Source organism: Crocodylus siamensis, chromosome 6, assembly GCF_052110815.1.
Source record: "Crocodylus siamensis isolate JL-2025a chromosome 6, ASM5211081v1, whole genome shotgun sequence".
NCBI lineage: Eukaryota > Metazoa > Chordata > Crocodylia > Crocodylidae > Crocodylus > Crocodylus siamensis.
This window is the reverse complement of record NC_143400.1, coordinates 33,949,598-33,973,227: the sequence shown is the minus strand read 5'-3', so window position 1 is coordinate 33,973,227 and position 23,630 is coordinate 33,949,598. Positions and strand designations below refer to the sequence as shown.

Genomic DNA, 23,630 nt, shown 5'->3' with positions numbered 1-23,630 from the left:
TCCACCCATTACAGACCATCTGGGCAAAATAATGGATATGGAAGAGCCTAAAGTTTTGCACCAGTCTAAATAGCCTAACACTGACCAGAAACTTAGTTTCCTTCTGTGATATGGTGACACACTCTGGATGGGGGAGAGCAGTGGATACCTTGATTTTATAGCAAGACTTTTGACATGGTCTCTCATGACAATTTAATAAAATAAGGAAACACAGACTATGTGAAAGTACTATAAAGTGGGTAAACAACTGGTTGGATCCTCAGACTCAAGGAATGGTCGTCAATGGTTCAATGTCTAGTTGGGAGGAGGTGTCAAGCGGGGTTCCCCAAGGGGCTGTCCTGGGTCTGGCACTGTTCAATGTCTTCACTCCTGGTTTGAATGATGGGATTGAGTGCGCATTTAGCAAACTTGTAGATGAAATCTTACCTGCCCCCTCTCCGGAGGGTGAGTGGTGTGGCGCCCCACGTGTGAATTAACAAATGGTGACGTTGGGCCATTTAACTGGAGGACGACCTGTGGCCCCGCGCGCCTCCGCCGCGTCCTTGCACTGCTGGAGGTGGCGTGTGCGGCCCCACCTGTCTGCGCCTGCTGCCCCCGCTCAGCCCTGGGCCGCCTGGTTGCTTCCTTCTTACTAGTAAGCAGGAACAACTAGCACAGATGGCTACTAAAAAGCCATCTGTCAGGACGTATTACAGAAAAACCTGTAATAATGCCTAAGGGTTAAAGCAACCTTTAGGAGTTGGGAACTAGGGTAGCAACCTGGCTCTCTGACTTCCCTCTTTGTACCCATTTCTGGGAGAGTAGGGAGATCAAGGTCTTAAAAAGTGCAGGGTCTGGGCAGGTCACAAAGTATTATGATTGAAACTGCCCCCCAACTGTATTGTTACAGCCCTTTGTGCGGGAGTTAAAGGTAAAATTTGCTAGCCAAGATGCATGGTTCACTCATTCAAGGTTTGTTTCCTTACACAGAGGGATTCAGAAAGCAAGGAGCTGTGACAGGGAGAGGAAAAGGAAAAAAAGACAGAGGGAAGTGGACCAACAGGCTGCAAGGCAGTTGTTATATAGAGAGGGAGATGCAGAAAGTGTTTAGAAAGAAAGGCAGTGAAAAGTTTGAATACAAAAGTGGACAGAAAAAAAGAGAAAGAGATGAACAGGGTTTGGGGGTTAGAGCAGGTAGAATAGCTGTGAGTGCTGTGATTGAGTCATCGGTACAGTTAACCAAGACAATTGAATAAAGGCATTTATTCAAGAGTTAAAATGTGACAAGATACAGGCCTGTGTCTTAACTGAGGGACCAAACCCTCCCCATCCACAGAGACAGTGTAAATATTCACTAAAAGTAGAAATAAGAGTATAACTCATAGTCAATCATTTGTTACATCAGGAAGTGATAATATAGATACTTATCATGTCTGACCCCCTGAGTTAGGATTTGTTTTGTTGTGAAGGCAAAGGGGAGAACCTAAAAACTGGCAATAAACTTCAGAGCTTTAAATTCAGTAGCAACTGTTTTTACCCCTGTTAAAGCAAAGTGCCCTGGAAATGTAGCAGCTATAGCAGGAGGGCTGAAATAACTTCCAGTATGAAATTTAGCTAATGCAATTTTTGTTTTATTTTATTTTCATAGATGCTCGGGTTGGCAGGGACCTCAACAGATCATCAAGTCCAACCCCCCGCCCTGGGCAGGAAAGAGCGCTGGGGTCAGATGACCCCAGCCAGATGCCTATCCAGCCTTTTGTTTTCTATTTCCTTGGTATAAAAGTGGTGGTATAATTTTGAATGTATATTCAGGGAAGCAACAGTATTGTTTGAGCCAAATATCCGAAAAAGTTCACAATGTCCAGCAATCAGAACATGGAAAAAGCTTTCTAAGTAAAAATGCCGAGGGAAAAATTGGCCCTCTAAAGAAAAAAACTCATCTTTAATACGGCAATGCGGTGAAATTGTAACAAGAGTATTGGCATCCCTCAATTTCACATCTGGAAGAAAATTGTGAAGGCCCTAATTCCAATTGCCAAAATGGTGCAATGGACCGTTGAAAACAATAAAATAAATGTAGATGATCCTTGTAATTTAATGTGTATATTTAAAGAAAACCACCCCAAGCATTGCAATGATGTGTGCATTGCCACTGCACATGTTCAGCATTGTAAATTTGTATATATGAATAATATTTTGCTGCAAGGAGTCTTCCTTGGCAGGTTTGTGTGTGCGTTTTCTGTTGCAGAAACCACAGTGTAATCAATCCAGTAGCAAAGGTGACTGATAGACGACAAGGCCACATTACCATGAACAGCATCTTCATCACCTAAGCCATGGCCAAAATTTACAGCAAAAATTGTCCTGTCTGTTTTGTGTTGTCTTGTTGTGTGCTTTTTTGTTTGTTTGTTTGACTGATTTTAAATTGTTGACGGTTTAAATGCATATGAAGACCATAAAAATATGATCCAAATCATTGGTACTAACCCCTCTAAAACTGCCATGTGTCTCTGGATCCCAGACCAGAACTCTTCCATCCAACTTGGACTGGCAAGTTGTTCGAGTATCTAAAACAAAGGGATAAAAGGTTCAAGTTGTAAAGTCCACTTGTTTAGCAAAATAGTATTTAGCAAAAGGTAATGTGTATTTTGGGTTTTTTTCTTTTTTCTGTAAACCGTATGATAAAATGGTGCTTTTTTAGGCTGTAAAGAAAAATCTCATTTGTACTTCAATGCTATTTATAGCATCAACATTGCAAGACGGGTGTAAGAAACTGTATTAACCCATTGTAAGCAAGAACCTGCCGAGTTGTTTCCCCAAACCTGAAACCTCTGTGTCTAAAGAAAAAATGGTAAAAACAAAGCTAATTTAGCTCAGCAATGGTATAATATCTAAGTACTCATGGCAGATTGAAAGGTCAGTCTGCTTGTTGTATTTAGAAACTTATTTCTCATAAACTGGCCAGCATATAAAAAAAGAAAAAAGAACCACCTTGGTGGTACATAGTGCATCTAGAAGGCACGCAGATTATGTAATAAATGTCAAAGTCATATTTTTAATTAATACATTATTCTAATAAGTGAAAAAATACTATGTCACTGTAACTGTTCAAAGTAACCTTGTTATCTAATGTTGTTATCTTCTTCCCCCCCGGTTTACCTCTCTTACTTTCTTATAACTTTTTAAGTTTGATTCAACTTCAAAAGCAGCTGAAGGTAACTTGCCTCCTTTCTGTAAAGCTGGACCATGGTGTTCAGTAACATTAGTATATGCTTTCAGCTGGGTCTCATAAGTAAAGGCAACAAGCCAAAATCCAAGTGCTTGCTTCAAGTGGCAAATTTCCTCTGTTACCTTTACTTGCATGTAACAGTCTTAAATATTTAACTGTTTCTTAGGAAACTGTTTGGGTATATGTTAAAAGGGCATCTATTATTATTATTATTAATCAATGGTTTTGTATTTTTTTTGAATAGTTGTAATTTTATATCTTTTGTGTCTTGGAAAATGGTACAGCCTATCAAAGCTAAACCATAGCTATATCATAATATAGCCTCAGTGATGCTAAAATTAAATGTATCACTTTTGCAACAGAGTGTTAATAACTAACTTATGCACAAAAATGTTTTGGTGATGCAACATAAATGCTTTCTGAGCATCAAGGTGGGGACTGCTGCATATGAAAACTGTGACGGCTTGGAAAGCGTCTCTTGCATAAAAATGCAGGACAGTGGCTGGGGTAAGACCGGGATGTGGTCACACGACTGGCAGAAGAAAAGCAAACTCCGCTAATAGCTTGCAACCCATTAGGTGTTGAGACAGTGGAGTGCTTGTGGTAACCATGCCATAAAATAATAAAAGTGGTTAAAATTGTTGGCAAAGTCCTGATGCACTCATCATTACACATGTGTACCTAAGAAAGCCCTTTAAAGAAAGGCTGAGCCAGTGAAGGCAAGGAAACTGCATATGCATTTCAATTGACCTAGCAGCCAAAGAAACAAAAGACTAAATATCCATCTCAAAAGGAACCTGAAGGAGCACTGAATGTAGGGAGGATGTTCTGCTTGTGACATCCTCACATTTCTCCAAACAGGCATCCACTGTCACTCCAAGGAGTTAAAAATGTCTGAGTGTATGTCTAAAGTGATGAGCTACTGCATATGTACCCAAATGATAATACCCCAAAACAAGTTTGGTGACACCTCTAAGTATCCCCTCTGACACTCAAGGCCCATCATCTGTGATTTGCCTATAATTGCAGAGACTGAAGAAACAGTCTTTACACCTCAATAATCAAAACCAGGAGCCAGGCAATTAACAGTTATGATATGATGATCAACCTTTTCCTCCCTGATTTGGTCGGACTTTAACTGGCCAACCATGAAGGAAAATGGTTTGAAGAAACAGTATAAAAACGAAGCAGATTTGTCAATAGAGGGTGCACAGTCCAGACCAGAAGCCACCCTCCCACCCAGCCAACAAGTGAAGGACCCGCGGTTTGAGGCTGTAAGAGAACTGCTTCCCGCCTGCATTGGGTAAAGAGCTCAGTGCAGTTAAGATAAGACTAAGGACTAATAGCTTATTTTATACTGGGGAGAAAAAGTTATTTCTGTCATTTAGTTTTGTAACCTGTTAGTGGTTATTAAAGCAAGTCTTTCTGCTATTCATCAACTGAGTGCTGTGTCAATTCATAAAGCACTAGGTTAGAAATTCGGTTTTTAAGTGCAACGGGTGTGCGTGTGTGTGCGCGTGTGTGCACTTGCGTATGTGTGAACCATCCCCAGTCTCTTCCCTGTCTCACTTGCTAGTCTTTTTTTCCTCTGTTATTGTCTTCTTACCTGTCTATCACTCCAGTTGGGAAGCAATCAGCTTGGCCTAGGTGACCTAGACTAGGTGAGAAGGAGGTGGATCTTTCTCTCTATTGTTCTAAGCAGAGACCTCAGGGCCTGGGGATGGGGGGCAGGGCCAGTACCCCCTTTCACTCCACCGGGTACTAATGAAGCTTCTCAAATTGGTTGGCTAGCAGCCAACAACTGCTGGCCTTCACTGGGCCCCCAGAGGTGATGTCAAAAGGTCTATATAAGCTACTGCCCAGGAGGTGGGGGAGAGCAGCCACGACGAAGACACAGAGAGCAGCTGAACATCTGCAGCTCTCTCTCTTGAAACACATGAGCGCACGACCAACGCCTGCCTCCAGAGGAAAGCTCTTCCAGCTCTTGAATGATACTTGTGCGAGTAAGCTGCTTGAAACCTAACTAGAGATCTAGTTTTCAGTAACTCAGATGTGTGATCAAAGGCTGCCCAGCCACACTGTTTGCTCTAAGGTATTTCTCTGACATTGCTCTACCCTGTACCCTACTCCAGCCCTACTCCTTGTAACCAGTAAAGTCCTCTGTACCTAGCGTGGGAGACGTACTGGGAGAGGGTTGAGATTATGCTTTGGGGTCCCCTTGGTACAGCTGACTAAGGGAAACCACTATATGTGCTTCAAACCAGGGGAAACACCCCGAGTTCGTGCAGCGGGTCAGGTACCCTTCACGTGTACCTCAAGAAGCACAGAGCCACTACCAGATGGAAACTCTTAAACGGTGGCAGCATTACGGCCAGGCAGGTGGGCGTGCTCCAGGAAGGGGTCAGCCAGCCATAGTGCCCCCCAGGATGGCACTAGGAACCGGGAAGGTGGATAGGCGCAGTGAGCTGGGTGGCTCACCCCCCTCCCCTGGTCTGAAGGAAGATGACAGGTTTACAGTTTGTTTTGGATCCTGTGCTTTGGTTTTCTGTCTTTCACGGGTAAGAAGTTTTGCTGGGAGGAATCAAAACTGCTTTGCGGCTGGACTCATTCAGCTGAAGAAGCTGGGAAGGAGATCTTCTTACACCCCCCAGGCCCAGGGGCAACCTGATCACCTACAGCCGAGGGCTGGATCCCTGCAGGGCAGCGCGCGAATGATGCAAAGAGTGCGTCCTCCCACCGGCGACAGGAGGCGGCGGTGGCAGCCTGGCTACAGCGGCCGCTCTGCTGACAACCAGCTCTGGCGCTGGGCCCAGGCCACTTACCAGGGGGCCGAGCTGCGCAAGGGCTGCACCAGGCTCAGCGCCTCTCACGAGCGAGGGGACGAAACCTGGGCAGGACACGGGGCCTGTTGGACCCCCGAGCATTGCCGCCTGCCTGCAACGTGGGCCCAGGCCCCTGCTCCTTTGCCCTGAGGCGGTGATGCTGCTGCTGCGAGGGGCTGGCACCAGCACCGTCCCCTTTCCAGGGGACAGCAAACAAGGGGAACAGCATCGGCAGCTCCCACCTGAGCCTGCTTACAGCGCATCCCGCTGCGCACGTGGCAAATGGCCCAGCCAGGCCTGCTTGGGGGGCAGGAAAATGCCTGACTGAGCCCTAAAATCTGGGAGGTGCCTGTGCCCAGAGCCCTTTGCCTTCACCTCTGCTTCGCTGCTGGCCTTTCCTCTCTCCTCACACCTTCTCCATCTCCAGTCCCGCACTTCTTCCAGCCCCTGAAAAGCAGACAGGGGCAAGGGGCAAGTCACAAAAGTTGAGGACGGGGCTGCAGACCAAATCTGCCTTCATTTTGGTCCTTACATAAAACCACTGCCGTGTCCGTCTTGTGTCTGCAGAGGGGCAGGAGGCAGAGACCTGGAGGTTTGGACACTGGTGTCTGGGTGATGGTGGCCCTGGTGGGCCAGGACCCCAGGCACAGCTGCTTCTTTTCAAAGCCTCAGGGAGCTGAAAACCTTTCACTTTTTCTCTTTCATGGCTTCACTTTTTTCATCTTTGTCTCTGGGTACTGAAAATGGAAGGAGGCAGGCGGGACCTGTGAGTCTCCACCCTCCTGCCCTACAACAGCTACCCTGGGAGCTTCAAATTAAAACCTCACACATTTCAAACCCCACCAAGAGGTTGACTTTCATGCTCCCCTTGCACCATGCAGGCAGCCTCAAACAGGCCCTCTCATCACCAACCACTAATTCGCATGCACAAAACCACCGATGTCTTGCACAAGCCGCTCCTGCAGCCCCTGGCCCTGCACAAACCCCCGACCTCGGACACGGAAATGATGACCTGCTCCACACCCTGCAAGGCACGACCTACACGTGGCGTCACCGCCGCCATCCTGCACCGACCAAGCACCTGCACGGACACCTCGCGGGCACCTCTGTCCACTGGTGCCACGGCCACCTCCTGGCCCTGTCCTCACGCATGGGCAGATTTAGCAATGGTCACGGGGCAGTGGGGGTCCAGGCACACACAGGGAGTGGGGGAAAGACTGGACACCCCCGTGGCCTCCCCATGGCTGCTCATCCCCTGGTGCTGACAGGACTGAGGGAGGGTGCATCACTGTTCCCACCCAAATGCCTCTGTGCCGCTCACACCACCCGTTTCTTGCCCAAACTGCGACCCCCTGCCCCTCAGCATTTCCTGCCCAAACCACGCCTGCCCTTCCCCACCGCCGGGGGAGCGGGTCCTCCGCAGTCCCACCTCCCGCTCAGTCACACGCACCGGGAGACCCAGGCAGAGCTTGTGCCCTGTGGCACGGAGGTAGCCTCTGATCCTTATCACCCTGGGGCAAATCCCCCCCCTGACCTGTGCACGGCCATGGGACTGACCCTGGGACCCGCCAGGCTGGCCTGCTGCCCATCCCTGGCCTGGCTGCAGTGGGTTACGAGCACAGACCGGCGCCCGCGGGGCCCTGCCCACGTCCCGGGGACATGGGGAAATCGGCCTGTCACTGCCGTGAGAGGCAGAAGATTGCGGAGGACGAGGCTTGTGTGCTGCATGCATGTGCTGTGGTGCAAAGGGGTGATTTTCTCCAAAGTGAACAAGGTGACCAAGCCACAATCTATGCCTGTCACGGGGACCTGGGGAAAGTACTTCAGTATCTGCCACATGCTACCCTCGCACACTTTGTGCTGGAACAAATTGATAAGTCCTTCCCAAGCTGCCTGACCCCAGCAGGCTGCCATCAAGAAAAAACACAGAGCCCCTGCGTGTCACCAGCCTGCACAGGGATGTTGGCAGTGCTGCTGAGGGTTGGCAGCTTCTCCGGGCCTTGGGACAGAGCAAGACCCCTGAGTCGCAGCACGCAGCATGTCCCTGCTGCCTTTGCCAATGTGCTCACGCGAAGGAGTCCTGCCTTGAATCTTGCCGTGGTGGCAGCACTGGTGTTTGCCTCGCTGATGGCAGTCGTCAGGGCCCTGGCATGAGGCCCTGCCCACGTATACCCAGGCTTGCCTGCAAAAACTTGGAGGAGGAAGTCAAAGGGCAGGATTGCTTGCAGGCAGAGACTTGCCCAAGGTCTATAGCAAAGCTGGGACAGGGATCTCCAAATTTCCAGGCCACACTGAGGTCTATGGAGAGGTTCCCATTATAACTGTGCAGCAATTGCTGTCAACTGGTTTCCCAGTTTCCCAGTGCAAGTATGGCTCTTACCTGCCCTGCTTTGGTACGCCTGGTCTGCAGTAGTTCCCAAATACTCCTTGCCCACAATAACTTACAGTTATTCAGGTATTGCTTCCTTGCTGTTGCCTTCACCTGCCCTGGCACCCCGGCTCATTTGCCAAGCAGCGCATGGGAATGCCATATTGGCTGCTGGCCGTAGGAAACGATAACCTCCAGGCAGACGATGGCAGAGCTCCACAGGACAAGAACAGGGCTGGACCCTCAGCTGATGCAAATTGGCATCAGCGCTTCAGAGCAAGGCCACATGGATTATCTGCACCTGATTAAAATGCCCTGCCAGCTTCATGGGGAGTACAGAGATTATTAGAAATGTCAATATTATTTGGATGCTGGTAAATAATTCACGTACTTTTAATCTATTGTTAATGAAGTGTCCCAGGGCAGTCTGTGGGCAGATATGCATGCTTTACTAAGCGGTCCATATTTCTGGGAGAAAAGAAATGATGGCCCAGGGCTTGTAGGTGTTCAGCCAAGCACTTGCATGCACCCTACAGCTCCAGACGTGCTCTGGCTTCTGATAGGGATGTATTTGGTAGCTGTGTTGGTCTGAGCCAAAAAGAAATGCAGAACTCTCGGTTCAAAGATGATCCCTTTTATTAGACCAACTAAAAAATCACCCAAAAAAATCCCCTTTTTTGCAAGCTTTCAGACACACACACGCCCTTCCTCAGGCTCTGGGAAAATGAAAGAGGGTCAAAAGTCCCTGTAGGTAGAAAATAAACTTAATTTTTGCACAGAGGAAGCTGCAGGTGGAAGTCTGTTCCTCTGGGTCCATGACAGTGTTTTCTTTACTGGCTTCTGATAAGAGCTCTGAGAGTTTCCCCGGGCTAGTTCAGATCCCTAGGGTCGTCTATTCTCTTCCCCGCCTGTGCCAGGGAGCCTGGGGCTGCGAGTCACCCATGCTGTGCTGTGAGTCAGGCGACAGTTTTGGCAGTCTTGCTGGAGGATGGTTCCCTGAAGGGGAGGAAGGAGCCATTAAAACAAGATTGCTAGGGCTGCGTTTGGGGTCCCATGAAAACACGGCCCTAGAAAAGGGTGCAACCGGAGGAGAGAGACTAATAGTGGCATGGCTTGGTGCTGCAGACTAACTCCCTGCTTCTATGCAGGAGACCAGTCAGGGTCAGAGAACTCTGGCCATATTGCCCTTGCCCGTGGCCTTGGCCAAACTCCCGCCACCTTTGGGTGAGGCATTTCTTTCCTTTCTGCAAGCCCTATTCCAGCATTCAGGGCAGGGCAGCTTGAGCACAGGCAGTCGGGGTGAGGCAAGCAGCCTGCTCCTTTTGGAAAGTGCCCGGACTCTGCCAGGAGCTGGAATAACCTCCAGCAGCTGTCATATTTATTTCATAGTCCATGTTTTGTTTGGAGCCAATGCTTTGCATCGGTTGGAGTCCAGCACTAGAGCTGTCAGCCTGAGTGATGTGCAGCAGGAGAGCCTCGTGAAAAGCAATCACAGTGCCTGCCTGGCCAGGGCCCTGTTTAAACAGGGCTCAATTGTTCGGTTGAATTGTTCCCTGCACTTGATGGAAAATGAAGGAGAGCACCAGGCTGCTCGCATGTGCCAGGACTCGATCAGGAGAGGGGCCTCTCCCACAGGCTCCGCTGTCACATGCCCTGCAGGACTTTTCCAAGAAGGCGCTTTGTTTTTCACCGTGCTTTCACAAAGACACGGGCTTACTTATACAGGCATTTGCACATCCAGCCGTACCTGGGCACCGCTGCATGTGTACAAACACACACATGTGCACACATGCCTTTTCTTCCATCACAATAATTTGCCACTTGAGTTGCAACGAAAGGTCCAAGCATTGCTACGGGTTTTAATTTCTCTGTGTAGGAATCCAACTTCTACCCATGAATGAGTTAGTGGTCATCGTCTTCGGGGAGGCTTATCACCAGTGCCCCCCAGCCTCGGTCAGGCAGCACGCTCCCAGTACCTGCAGGTTCAGAGCCGTCCTTTACTTACCTTATCTATGGGGTTTATATGCTGCCCTTCCCAACAGGAAGTTTACAGTAAGAAAACAGAAGAATGAACAAGAGAACAAAACAACTTAAAAGGCAACATGTGTCTCAGTGTAAAACAACACCCCCCCCATCAATATTTCAGGCGAACTTTGTTTGCTATCCGCCTGCCCAAATAGGAAGGTCTTGAAAACTGTCCAGGCTCAGCCGCTGGTGGGCCTTGGGAGGGAGGGAGTTGCAGAGCTGAGGGCCGATGGCTGAGAACGACCTCCCACGTGTCTCCTCCGCGCGGACTTGGCGCACGGACCGTGCTTGCAGGAGGTTGTTCCTGGCTGACTGTTCCCACTGGCCTGAAGCAGAACTTCCGGCGTGACCCAGCTGAGCCGCCCCGGCTCTCCAGTGGCAGAACAAGCCCCTCTGCGGAAGTGACTTATGGTTGGCAGGCTGCCTGGGTCAGGCTCTGGATCTGGAGCCCCATGCACCCTGCCACCTTCCCCCGGGCATTGCCCAAGGTGCTGCGCCAGGCTCTGCACCAGGAGGCCTCATCTGAGCACTGCGCTCGGAGCACCCTGCACCAGCTCGTGGCTGCGGGGAGGGCAGTGAGCTCCAGGGCTCCCTGGCTGCGGGCCTAGCTCCCTGGCTAGCCACGTGGTAGCAATTCCCTTTTTACCACAAAAGAATCCTTGGGCCATTTGCCACGATGCAGATGTTTATCTCGACGTGGGTGATGTTCGCTGCTATTTGATAGTGATGCTCCAGTACTGGGTTATAGCCCCGCTTAGGAGCCAGGGCCCCAATTTGCTGCTACGTGCCACCCGCCCGCACCCACACCCACACCCACATCCACATCCACATCCACCGCCTGGTTCTAGTCGGACCCTTCCCAGCCCCTTGTTCATGCCAGTCGCTTCTTAGCTGCACCAAGGTCCCCATGCTGTACATCGCCACATGTGATTACAAACGCCGGCAAGATCAGCAGGCTCAGGAGGAGGAGGAGGTATTAGAAAGGTGAGCAAAAGGCTCCGTCACTTAGAGCAGCCAGGGAGGTTGTTTCTGAGAGGGCCACTGTATTTGAACGGCACAAGAAAAAGATCACCCTGGAAGAAGACACCCAGCAACTGCACGTGGCACTCAGGAGCATGGCTTAACCTTTCCCCAGGGCTGGACAACGTGTCACAAGCTGAAGGAAGGATGAGAAATAGGCCAGACGAGCATGCGTGCCCACCGCCGGTGACAGGGGTTTGGCTGCCTGAGCAGAGCTGGCTCGGTCCGTTCTACACATGTGCACGAAGTGATCTCTGCATGTGGAAACACCATGCGCCTGGGGCCAGGGAGGCAGTTTTCCTTAGCAGTCCTGGGGAATGCTATTCTTCTGGCGTGGTTTTAGTACCTGCCGAAGTGTTGGGGCTTAAAGCCCGCTTTATGGAAATGGCAGGCTCCTCCCTAGCTCGCTCATGCGGCCATATGGCTGAGGGCGGGCGAAACTTGGGGGCATCTGAACCCCAAGCCTCTGGGCTTGGGCTTGCACGTAGGATACCTGCCATAAGACATTGGAAATATCTGAAGCCCCCGGTGGGGGTGGAGGGTGTTTGCTGGTTGTAGGGCCACTTATGGTTTGGGATTGACTCATGGATTTGGACTTGATTTGGGTTGGAACAGGAAAAATTTCTTAAAAAAAAGAAAAGTGTTTGGGGGGGGGCTCTCTGGACATCCTTATGAGCACCTGCATTGCCCTCTGTTGGTTGCAGAAGAGAAGAGCAGTCTTCATTTGCTGCCCGCACATGCAGCCCTGGCCTGCAGCTGGAGCTCAGGTTCAAGCCATTGGACAATCAGTGTTACCAGATCATTTCCAAGGAATGACATGCTCATTCATCAAGAGCTCCCCCGTCTCCCTCCCTGCTTTGCCACCAGTGTAGCTGCCAGGAATTAGCTTGATATTTGTTTAGATTACTGTAAACCTCCATTAGCTCAACACTAATGTAGGTTTTAGAGGTGGAGGCTGGCTGGGTCGAGCCCCGGTACCCTTGGATACAAATAGGCCTCCGCAGCCAGCCGGCTGGGATGAGGTTTCCCAGCATCGATGGCATCACACAGAAGTTTCCAGCCTTTTGCTGCATCACAGTGTGCAGGGAAACAGAAAGGCCCCAAGGCTGAATCACAGGGCCATTGCTCCCGTCTCGCCAGTTGAATTAACTTGTGGACCTGAGCAGCCAGGCTAAATCACAAGCAAGGTTTCCTAGCAGCATCCACAACTGAATAGATAATGTGCTGCTTGGAGCCAAGTCCCCGGTTTGGGACTGAGTAGTTGCCTGGGGGCAGCATAGAGAGGGGCTTAAAAAAGGGGAGAGAGGAACCTCAGTGGGGAAAGGAACTGGGGATGCTAGTAGCGCTGTTCACGTATTCCTGGGCAAGTAACCCTCTCTCCCCCCACCTCCACTTCCAGCCACCTGCTCGGGCGGCTTCACCCAGGCACCTGTTTGAATTTGCAGTGATGTTTTTGCTGCAGTCATTTTTCAGGTCATTTTTGTGTCTGACTGATCTTCTGAACCCCACTGCAATGATGAAGACATCCCAGCAAACCTCGTTTCCAGTGAGCAGGGCTGAGGGGAGAGGGACAGGGGGCAGCAACTGGCACGACACAGATGGGGAGATGTGGGCTGAACATCTTGGTGCCAAAGTAACAGCACGGTGACCTAATGCCAGTGGAGCTGACGCCCATGGGGCCAGACAGTCCTGAGACTTGGAGCAAGGAAGAGCACAGAAATACCGCTGCCAGCTTGTGTGCTGCTGTGCCTGGGGATCAGGGACACATGGAGTAGGTAGCAAAGTCCCGGAAGAGAGACTACAGGGATGACCTTGCCCTGGGGGCTGGAGAGGTGGCTTGGGTGGGGTGCAGCTGAGCTTTTCCACCCTAGCCCGAACCTTGCACGCAGCCCAGTCGCTCCTCTGGAGACGTTCAGCAGAGCCCATCCCTCAGAACTGGAGCTGTGGTGGAGAAGGAGGCACTGCGGCTGGCTGGGGCACGCGGGGGCTTCTGCATTGTTGTTGCAGCTGTTACAGGTTCAGAGGACCGCGTGTCCACCAGGAAGGCTGACCTGTGATGCAACGATCTCTTAGCACAACCAGCTGAGCCCACGCGGCTGCACCAGAGAGGGTGACTCACTGAGCATCACGCCGGGCTCTGACTAACCCTTGTGTCCGGCCGGCTGTGAGGGGGTCCTGGTGGGCAGTGCAACACTTGCAACACAGCAAATAGACATGTGCTCTGGTGGCCCTGCACGGGGATGGGGGTAAGCTCATCTCAAGGGGTACAAAGCATGCACCAGCCCTCTTAGCTCCATGCAGCAGGGGAAAAACTGGCATGAACCCAGTGGGCACTTTCAGCCTGCAGATCTACAGCCCCGTGGAGCTGCTTCTTGAGCGACCAGGCCTCGTGTATCCAGGGCCCGCTGGGTAGAGGGAAGACTTGACACTTCCCCCCCCCCGCTTTTCCATTTGTGTTTGTTAAAGCTGAGTTAATATTGAAAACACCATTTTCCAGCCTTGAAAAATAATCAGGCCCCTTCAGATTGATGGGCCAGGGAGCAAAGAGAGCCAGCAGGTGCTTGTAAATAAGGTGCCTTTCTCCCACGATGGTGGGCTTTTAGCCACGGCGAGCAGAGCTGCTGAAGTCAGTCCCCTATTATCATATTTAATTGCCCGCTTAGTAACCTCTGGTAAATGATCAGAAGATTGTGATAGCAGCAGGTTCTGATGATGTAAACATGAGCTACATCTCTCTAAATCACCTGCCAAGCAGCTCCAGTGGAGAATGGTGATTTATGCACCCCTAGCGCCTTGAGCCCCCCTTTCCCGGCTGACAGAGCCAGCCGTTTAATCTGGGATGGGAAGCAGGCGGTAAATCACTTGATTAAAAGCTCTACCTAATTTAGAAGAGGAGGGGGGAGAGTAGAGCCCATCAATTTAATTTATGCACAGAAATAGCAAAAAGCAGATGCTTTGAAATGGGCCAGTGAGGCAACGAGAAAACACAGACTGTCAAAAGAGCAGGAAGGAGACCTCCAAGCTTGGAGCAGATCCTGGAGGAGCCGCAGGACCAGCGGTGTGATTGGCTTTCCCAATAAATGCTGGTTAGCTGGCAGCACCCACCTGCCACAGGGCCAGCAATTGCTGCAAATGCAAGGACCCCTTGCAGAAATACAGAGGAATCAGGTTACCCAGGCAGGCTCCCCTGTGCCCAGAGCTGGGGAGGTTCTCCACTTTAGCCGGTGATTTCTGGACACGGGGGATGCTGCCTGCCCAGAACATGCTTTGCATCCCTGTCTGGTCGCTCAGCTGTGAGCAGGTGGGGGACCATCTATCCCAGGGGTGGGCAATTATTTCGGGCGGACGGCTGCTTACTGAGTTGTGGCGAGCTATCGAGGGCCACAGGGCAGATAAATATTAATTTTCTAAATTTTAGGGGGGGGCTGGATAGAATGGCCTGGCGGGCCGCATCTGGCCCACCCCGATCTACCCCCTAGGGTAGTGCTGAAGCCACCCCATAGTGCCCCAGGAAAGCACAGGGATGTGGTGCTGTGGCAGCCTAGGCAGGGTCTCGACGGAGAAGAGACCAGCTTGAACGTGCAGCTGTGCCAAGCCCTTCCCCGTCCCCATCTGGAAAACCCAGACTGCTCCCAGACGCTGTTGGGCCAACACATTTCACCAGCAGTAGCCCATGCACGCCCTGCAAACATCAGTCACGCAGGAGCCCCGAGGGCCAGTCCCGTTCCCTGTGCCTAGCTCACTCCACCTCTGCAGCCTCCCCGCTCCCTGCCCAGGGGCGCTGTGCTCAAGCTCTTCATTGAGTCGTAGCTCAGCTTCTGATCTGGAAAAAAAAGCGCTCTGAATTTTCCATCTCTGACCTCTCGCCCCCACGGCTCCATTGGATGCCAGGCCTGAGTCCTGACGCAGCACTGCTGACCTGAATTGCACAGCCCGCCAGATGTGTGCAGGGGCACTTTTCTGCGTTGCACTAGCCGGCGTCCCGTTTGAAGGTCGTCTACTCACTTTTTTCACCTCTGCAAAGATGAAAAGCATTTCTGGGGAGCGGGGCGGTTTCTTGCAGCGCTGGGGGCTCACGCGGTACACAAGCCGAGGCAGCAGGGAGCATAGCGGAGCTGGCAGGGAATCCAGCCACGCAGGAGGACGGAAAGCAAAAAAAACCCGCTAAGGTCACAGGAATGTAATCAACTTGGCTATCGCAGCGGCAGGCAATTACATCAGAGCATCGTGCCTCCTGCCAGGAAGGGCTAGAACTGGCATTTCTGAATCAGAATATTTCTGGGGCTTTTGTCCGCCCCCATCTCAACACTTTTCCGCAGCAAATTTGGATGAAAGTGTTTTTCCATTTCCTGTTCCCTGCCCTCGAGTGTTTTCTCCCCACTTCTGCTCCTGGCCTGCAGCGAGGATAAAATGCATTAATGAAGGTTACTGAGGTCAGCAGTGGCCGCGTCCTGTCCACCGTGGTGCGATGCGCGAGGAGCCTGTGGAGAGAGGGTCAGAGCAGGTTGTCCATCCTCTCCTTGGAAAAGGGAGCGAGATCCTGCAGTACGGTAGCAGCAGGAGGCTTAGAAAGAGGGACCTGAGGATGGCAAAGAAGTAGGGTCCACGTGGCTGTAAAAATTGGGGGGATCTAGTGTGCTGGGTCAGCAAATGGATGCCAGACACATGGCAGAGGGTCTTTGGATGCATTTTCTGCCTTGACTGTCCACGCAGCAAAGAAAGAGCTCCAAGGAAAAGGAGAGCGGATCTGAGCAAGTGGCCGAGGTGGTGGGACCTGGGCCCACAACGCGACGAGGGGCAGGGAGCCCCGGGCTCGCCGTGAGCAGGGCTTCTGCCCGAGCGTCCGGCAGGGATGCAGTTAAAGTTCCCCATTCAATTGGTCACATTTGAACAGTTCAACTGGAGCCCAGCTGTCCTCCGAATGAAGTGACTTCATGAGAGGAAGGCAGTGCACTTGGAAGCTGCCAGAACATCTGGTTGCAGCCCATGGCTAATTCCTGAATTTGCCTCAGCAATGCTTGGGTCGAGCTCCCTGCCGGAGGAACAGCAAAGGAAATGCAAGCAGCGCTTTCTGCAGAGTTTTGGGGGCCCGGGTGCCAGCAATAAGGAAATCCTTCCCTTCCTCATGCTACTGTGCAAAGGACAAGCTGAGACGGAGAGGGCAAGGGGTCCCATGTGTGGGCGAGAAAGCCAGGGAGTGCTGATTTACGACCTTTTTAAGGCCCATTTCAAAGAAGTTGGAGAACTGAATCGCGCTGGGAGGTGCAGGACGAGACCAGTGACTTTGCAGTTGCAAAATGCATATATATCGGCGTAAAGCCTGTCCCCGCCCAGCCTAGTCAGAGCACCGCGGGGACTCGGGGGCAGAGACCAGGCTCCCCAGGGACACGGCACCAGAGCAGGGCTCGGAGGCTGGGATCGGGTATGGGGGCAAATGCAGAAATGAGCCCCTGTGTCAATGATCTCGCGGGGGAGCTGCCTACGTGCCGCTGAGCAACATTGCTCATGCTTGCTTTTTTTCATGAAAATACCTATTGTTCTGAACAAAGGTAACGGGAAATGCTGGTGAGCAATGGGAAAAAAAGCCCATGGCAAAACTAATTGGCATTTCTCAACCTGCTCTTGAGTTTCCCCTAGGACCCAGTATGTGAGTTGGAGCCCATGCAGCCCATCTATGAGCACCCGGGAGCGTGGCACAGAGCGGGGGCAGAAGGCTCAAACACGCACTTGGCCCGAGGCTGATTTTGAGGAGCCCTGCGGTTAAATGCCGGCACGTAACAGTGTCTACACCAGCCCCTGGTGCTGCTAACAGGGACTCGGGGTTTGCACAAGTCCCCTCTGGAACTGGTACAAATGCCAAGGTGCTACCAGACGGTCTTGGTTTAAGTCTTTAATCATTACGAGAATTCCAGATTCATTACAGAAGAGTTTAAAACAATAATATTTCTCCATACAAAGGCAAAATAAACTTTTCAAGTAACAGTGTCCTGGCTCCAGAGTTTAACAGCCAGTGACTTGGAGGGAAGGGCTTGGTGAAAACCAGGCATGAAGGCCCCTTCGCCGCAGAGGAACTGCTCTGTTGGGGGATCTGGACATAGCCTTCAAAGCCGACAGCGAGGAGGGGGAGTTTACTGAGGGCTGGTAACACGCCGTTCAGAGCGCTGCAGGGTCTGGCACAAGCAGAGGCCAGAAAGTGGGCTGTGGCCTCGTGGAGAAGAATGCACTCTTCCCTGCCACAGCCCAAGCTACAGGGCTCTGGGTTGTTTCTATGCTAGCAAAAAGATCCCGGGAACATTCCTGCGCACATCTGGCGTTTCCAATAAAAGGCAGGGCTGGGGTTTCTATAGAGCCAAAAGTGCCATTGGACAAATAGTGTTCGAAGACAAGGAGGGGTGGGGGCTGGTGGGAAGGAAATGTCACGGGATGTTTCCAGCAGAGCCTGGGAGAAGCGTGTCCCAGACTGTACCTCCAAAGGGAGCTTTCATCTCACCTTCCCACTGGGAAGGAAAAATGTATGCCCCCGCAGTGTGGGGTCTTGCTGCTGGAAGGACCAGGTGCGTGTAAGGCACTCGAGGGTTGTTTTGGGGAAAGCGTTGCACGGGCTGGGGCAGGGGAGAGGTGGAGGGTCGCTCATCCTCACAGCCCTCTGCCTCCTGGAACGAGAGCGGCACTGGGATGGGACACGCTGGAAGCAGGCATGGGTACAGACTGAATGCACAGTTGGCAGCGGGGTTAGAGATGCTCCAGTAACCCACGTGCTGGCTCAGAGCTCCCGGCCATTTCCAGAAGCCCAAAAGTGGCCCCACAGCCCTGGACAAGCCATTTCTCACCGCAGGATGAGGTGCAAACTATTCATTCTTTCGTGCAAGGAGCCAGTGAAGGCTGGGAAAGGTGCTTTTCTCCCCCCCCCGCACAGACAAAAAGTCCCGACCCCACCATGGAGCGTATGCTAAACCCTGTTTTTAAAATACAGAAGACAGGCGCTCTCTAGCCTGTTGCTATTACACATTCATGGCAAAGTGGGTGCGTCACAAGCTCTGCCCAACTTCGATGACCGCACGAGGCCCTCTCTGCTCCAGGACCCAGGGCAGAGGCCGACAGAAGACCTGACAAGAAGGGGAGGTGAACAAGAGGAGGGAAAGGCCATTGATATAATGACAACGTATTTCCAAAAGGCATCAACACATTATTATTATTATTATTAATATTATTGTTTAATACAACCCCATATAAAACTGAAGCAGCAGCAGCAATTCTTATGGAGGGACCTAAACTGAAATAGGTTTAGAACATAATTTAAAAAAATAAAAACAGCAAAAGTAGCAAAATATATGAACTTTTTTTTTTTATAGCAACAGATATCTACCAGCCACTAGTACTTTTCTACCAAACTGGTATATCTCTGGCAACAACCCTTTTAAAAAGACATGTAAATATATATTCATATTTATACATATTTTTAGCTATGTACACAAGATTTTTTTTGTTGTTTTCAGCACTGGTATGTTTGGCTGCTTCTTCTAGTATCAGTGCTGAGCAGGCATATATGTTGTATCTGGCCACTTCCAAGGTACCATGTGTTTGGTCAGCAAAGCAAATTAGAATTGGAATTAATAAGCCATTGGCACCAGCCTTAAAACCATCTCATATAGCAGTATCCATGCAAGTTGGTCTCCCGAACCACCCAAGAGAGCGATGGTCCCAAAGCATTAAGACTGCCTAGTGAGCACTGCCTCGCTGGAGGTCGAGCTGCCGCAGAAATCCACTGCTTAGTGACGTTTGTAGCTTATCAAGCTGTTTCAGTTAGAATTGTACTGTGTTGAAAGAATAAAACAGGAACAGCCCAGCTTTTCCTGGCCTCCTCGGGAAGTTCATGTCCACAGGATCCTTTTCGGAGAAGGGAATGCACATCATCAGCTGGTTGCAGATGCAGGAGCCTGAACTGGTTCTCTCACCGGGCACTGGCCAAAGAACTGGATTCATGTTTAATCCACTGGAAATATTCAAGCATAGATTTTGTGGAAAGGAATTAAAGACAAACCATCAGGAGTGTTCACAACTAAGCTGGCACGAGGTGGTGGTGGTTTTGGCTATATGAGATGCTACGGTTGGATCTTGGAAATCCTTTTATGCAATAGCTAAAATTGACTGATGGCTGTGCAGACAGCAATCCCGCCAGCAGCCTGGGTGGCAGAGATGCGCACGTGCACACATACACACACAGGCAGGCAAGCTTCTTCGCCTGCCTAGGTCCTTAGACCAACACGGCTACAACCAAAAACCCTGCACGTACAGACACAGAGTTTGCAGTCTGTCGTTGGGGAGTCCCAGCCTCAGCGTCGTTTCAGTCCCCCGTTGGCGTGCTGAGGTGGGTACTTGGGAAGACAAGGTTCGTCTGGAAGAGGATCATGAGAAAAAACGGAGTCCTCTCCCGAGGAGCAGGTGGAGCTGCGGGTGTCTGGGAAACTGGGAGAATACTGATCCAGAGGCATGGAGAGATCCAAGTACTCCTGGAGGGGACAAAACCCCAAGGACATAGTTCAGATTAGGGCTCAAGAACCCAACATCATCCCAGGGTCAGGGCCCAGGCGAGAGCCCACTGCCCAGCTGGGAGCAGGCCATATGCTGGAAAACATAATGCTAAAGAGAGGCAACAGGCAGCACTCATTCCTCGACGGGGAGGGAGCATTTGCTCTCATGGGAGATGCAGGCACGAAGCCTCCCTGGACACGGTGCACAGGAGCTCTGCTGCAAGAGCCAGAGGCTCCAGCCCTCTCCCTCAGGCACTGAGGATGAGAAGTGACTACGGGCAAGCCACAGTGGTGCAGAGATGCCACGCTGGGGCGTCTCTCCCAATAGCAGGGCCATGGGGGAGAGTTTGCCTTCAGACCAGGCATCCTTTACCTGGTTGGAGGTCATGGCCACGATCCTATCCAAGTCTTCTACCAGCTGCTTGAAGGTGGGTCTCTGGGATGGGACAGCGTGCCAGCAATCTCGCATCATCATGTACCTGGGGAGCAAGCGGGCAGGGGGAGGATACCATGAATAAAGGGGACTTGAGGAGTTATGCTGCTCTCACACAGGCTGGGCTGGGCCAGCCAGAGGGAAGCTGTGTTGTGCTGTGAGAAGTGGAGCAGGTACACTATGGCACATGGAGCTGTAGCCCAGAGGGGCTTGGGCTATCAGCGTGGAGCATAACTCCAAGTTAGGGGAGTGAGGTGCTGCAGCTCTGCCAGGAGCCTAGCACACAGCCAGTGGCCTGTGCCTGGGCTACAGCAGAATAGAGCAGTGAGGACATTAGTCCTCAGGATTAAAGTTAATCCTCTTAATTAACAAGAAATCACTCCCTGTTGGCAGGGCTGGTGAGGGAAGGACACAGAGGGCTGTTCTAGGAGGAGGTTGTAGCCCACCGTCAAGCCAGGCCCTGCTCTGGGGTCAGTCTGGGGTTTGTCCTGCTGAGAAATAACACAGGAAGATGCAGATTATTGCAAACAGGTTCAGCTGAGGTTTCTGCAGGGCTGGGCACTGCTGGGAACATCTGCTGCCTCCCAAAGCAGGCACCTGCCTTCCAGCTCTTGCCTTTGTTGCCTGTGCTGTCAGACAGGCTGGTTCTTCCTTGCAATAAAACTCTTTGCTGCTCGACTAGCTGCAGTCCCCACTCTGGTTTAAAGACTGCCCCAGAGACTTTCTGTTGGAGCAGGAACGTACTGCCAGGAGGTCAGCAAGGAGTGGGACAAAAAGGACACAGGTTAGGACAGGGGTTTGCATGAGCTCAGAAGGGCAAGGCCAGAGACAGACCTGTTTCCAGACCTAGCCTGAGATGCAGAACAGATGCCAGCCTTTCGGAAGCAGAACGGGAGGGGATGATGGGGCCGCAGGAGAAGTTCAGTTTCTATGGGAGGAGAAAGCTGTACAGCAGCTGGGGAGTGGGCAGGGCAATGGCCCAGGTGCAAAAAAGCTCCCGCTTGACTGTACGCTAGCACAAGGGCCCTGGTGCAGGCAGAAGAAAGAGGCAGATAAATGTGTCCACTCTCCCTTCCCGCTGCCCCAGGCCGAAAACTGTACTCACAGTTCATTGGTGCAGTTGCTGGGCTTGTCCATCCGATGGCCTTCTTTCAACAGCTTGAAGAGCTCCTCGACAGGCACCCCAGGGTATGGCGAGCCGCCGAGCGTAAAGATCTCCCACAGCAGCACCCCAAAGGACCACCTGACCCATAACACAAAGGCACAGTGTTGCATGGGCATACAGCTCTTGCCACAGCACCTCGGTCCCACCCGTCTGCCTGATGCATGGTCCTGTGGGCAGCTGGGAGCATGGGGAGTCGCACCATTGCCTTTCATTAGCCAGCTACAGCATCAGCGAGGGTGCCCGTGGGCAGAACAAGAGCTTGGTCCAGCAGTGCCAGCTGCTTCTGCGCACTCAGAGATGTGGGGCTCTCCCCTGCTGCTGGTTAAGATACCGAGGCCAAAGACTGCAGAGCTGACTAGTGATTTTGGGTCCCCAGCTTAAGAGATCTTAAGGGGTTGTACTTTGAAACCAGGCCTCTTGAAGCTGTCTCAGGCCAGGCAGCCACAGGTATGCATCTTGGCCAAAGCACCAAATCCAAATGCTACGTATAGTTAGCCGCACATCCCTGTGGACTTGCATGGCTTCACTCCAGGGCAGCAAAACAGCAGGATCACACAGTCATAGACAATGCAGGTTGAAGGGACCTCAGGGAGTCACGTCTAGTCCAGCCCCCTGCTCCAAGCAGGACCAGCCCCAACTAGATCATCCCGGCCAAGGCTTTGTCAAGCCGAGTCTTAAAAATCTCCAAGGACGGAGCTTCCACCACCTCGCTGGGTGACCTGTTCCACTGCTTTACAACCCTACTCATGAGAGAGTTTTTCCTAATATCCAACCTAAACTACCCTCACTGCAACTTGAGCCTGTTGCTTCTTGCTCTGTCATCTGCCCCTACCAAGAACAGCCCAGCTCCAGCCTCTTTGCAACCCCCCTGCAGGGAGTTGACAGCTGCTATTCAATCCCACCTCAGTCTTCTCTTCTCCAGACTACATAAGCCCAGTTCCTTCAGCCTCTCCCCATAAGTCAGGTCCCTCAGCCCCTGAACCATTTTCATTGCCCTCTGCTGGACTCTCCAATTTGTCCACATCAGTTGAGGTCAGAAGGATTTCAGGGACATGGTCATGAGTATTAGGTTTCTTTAGAGATTGGTAAAGGGCAGGGAAGAGCTGGGGTTGGCCATGGCCATTCACTTTGAAAAACAAGCCAGCTCCACAGCCAAACAATTTGCGTCTGCTGGCAATAATTGCCACTTCATTAAATTAAGTTGAATCACATCTGGTGCCTGGCACCTTTGGGATACACCCAACATACCAGATTGAATGAGTGGTACCAGGAGATTTCAGGGGCTGCTAAATGAATACAGTCTGGCGAGATGCCACTGAAATAAGGGGAGACGCACAGGCATGGGTGCAGGCCGCTGTACTGACCCAGCATGCCCAGCAAGTACAGGTGGCTAGTGATGCAGATGGACCATGCTACAGCAGGGAAAGGAGGCCAGGTCAATCTAGCAAGAGGCAGGCCATATCCTAGGGACAGAGTTGAGGGGCTGGCAGCTTTCACAGCCTAGCCTATCATTTGAGATGCTTCCTGGCTTAAAAAGTCTTGCTGTGATACAGACTTCCACGTGGCAGGCAGAAGAGCTGTGTACTCACACGTCGCTCTGATGGGTGTATATTCTGTCGAACAAGGCCTCTGGAGCCATCCACTTTACTGGCAGGCGACCCTGGAATGAAAGAAAGTGCCTCACATCAGCACATCCCACGGGAGGGAGCGTGACTAATGGGGGGTCCCACCCCGCAGGACTCGATGCAGCCCGGGGCACTGGTATCGGGGAGTCAGGAGATCCGGTCAGGTACCAAATGTCTGGTCAAGACGGACCTTTGGCAATCCCCCACGCCTCCCGGGGCCAAGACAACCGCCCTGAGTTGTGGGGAGCACATGGCAAATGCTGCTTAGGAAGCAGGCGGCTGTTCGCTGTGAAGAGCAAGGGGAAACCCCTTCCTACTTATACGGCAGCCTGGGCTCAGAGACCACGATTTTGCTACGAACGCTGCCTTGGCAGGTCTCCAGCCGAAGTCCTGGCAAAGCCCATAGGAAAACCCATCGCCCCGAAAGCCAAGC

At 51.7% G+C, this 23,630-nt stretch overlaps 1 protein-coding gene across 9 annotated transcripts in view; it reads right to left on the bottom strand.

Annotated features, from left to right (window-relative positions):
• Nucleotides 1–17,318: 17,318 nt before the first annotated feature.
• FGFR1 (fibroblast growth factor receptor 1) overlaps nt 17,319–23,630 on the bottom strand; it is a 54,203-nt gene continuing 47,891 nt past the window's right edge. For all 9 annotated transcript variants that reach the window (XM_090053292.1, XM_090053297.1, XM_090053299.1 and 6 more), the window contains 4 exons: nt 23,162–23,232; nt 21,513–21,650; nt 20,348–20,453; nt 17,319–19,953 (listed from right to left, as the gene is read on the bottom strand). In XM_090053292.1, coding sequence (XP_089909418.1) covers nt 19,777–19,953; nt 20,348–20,453; nt 21,513–21,650; nt 23,162–23,232 — 492 coding nt within the window. In that variant the 3' untranslated portion in view covers nt 17,319–19,776. The remainder of the gene's footprint in view (nt 19,954–20,347; nt 20,454–21,512; nt 21,651–23,161; nt 23,233–23,630) is intronic.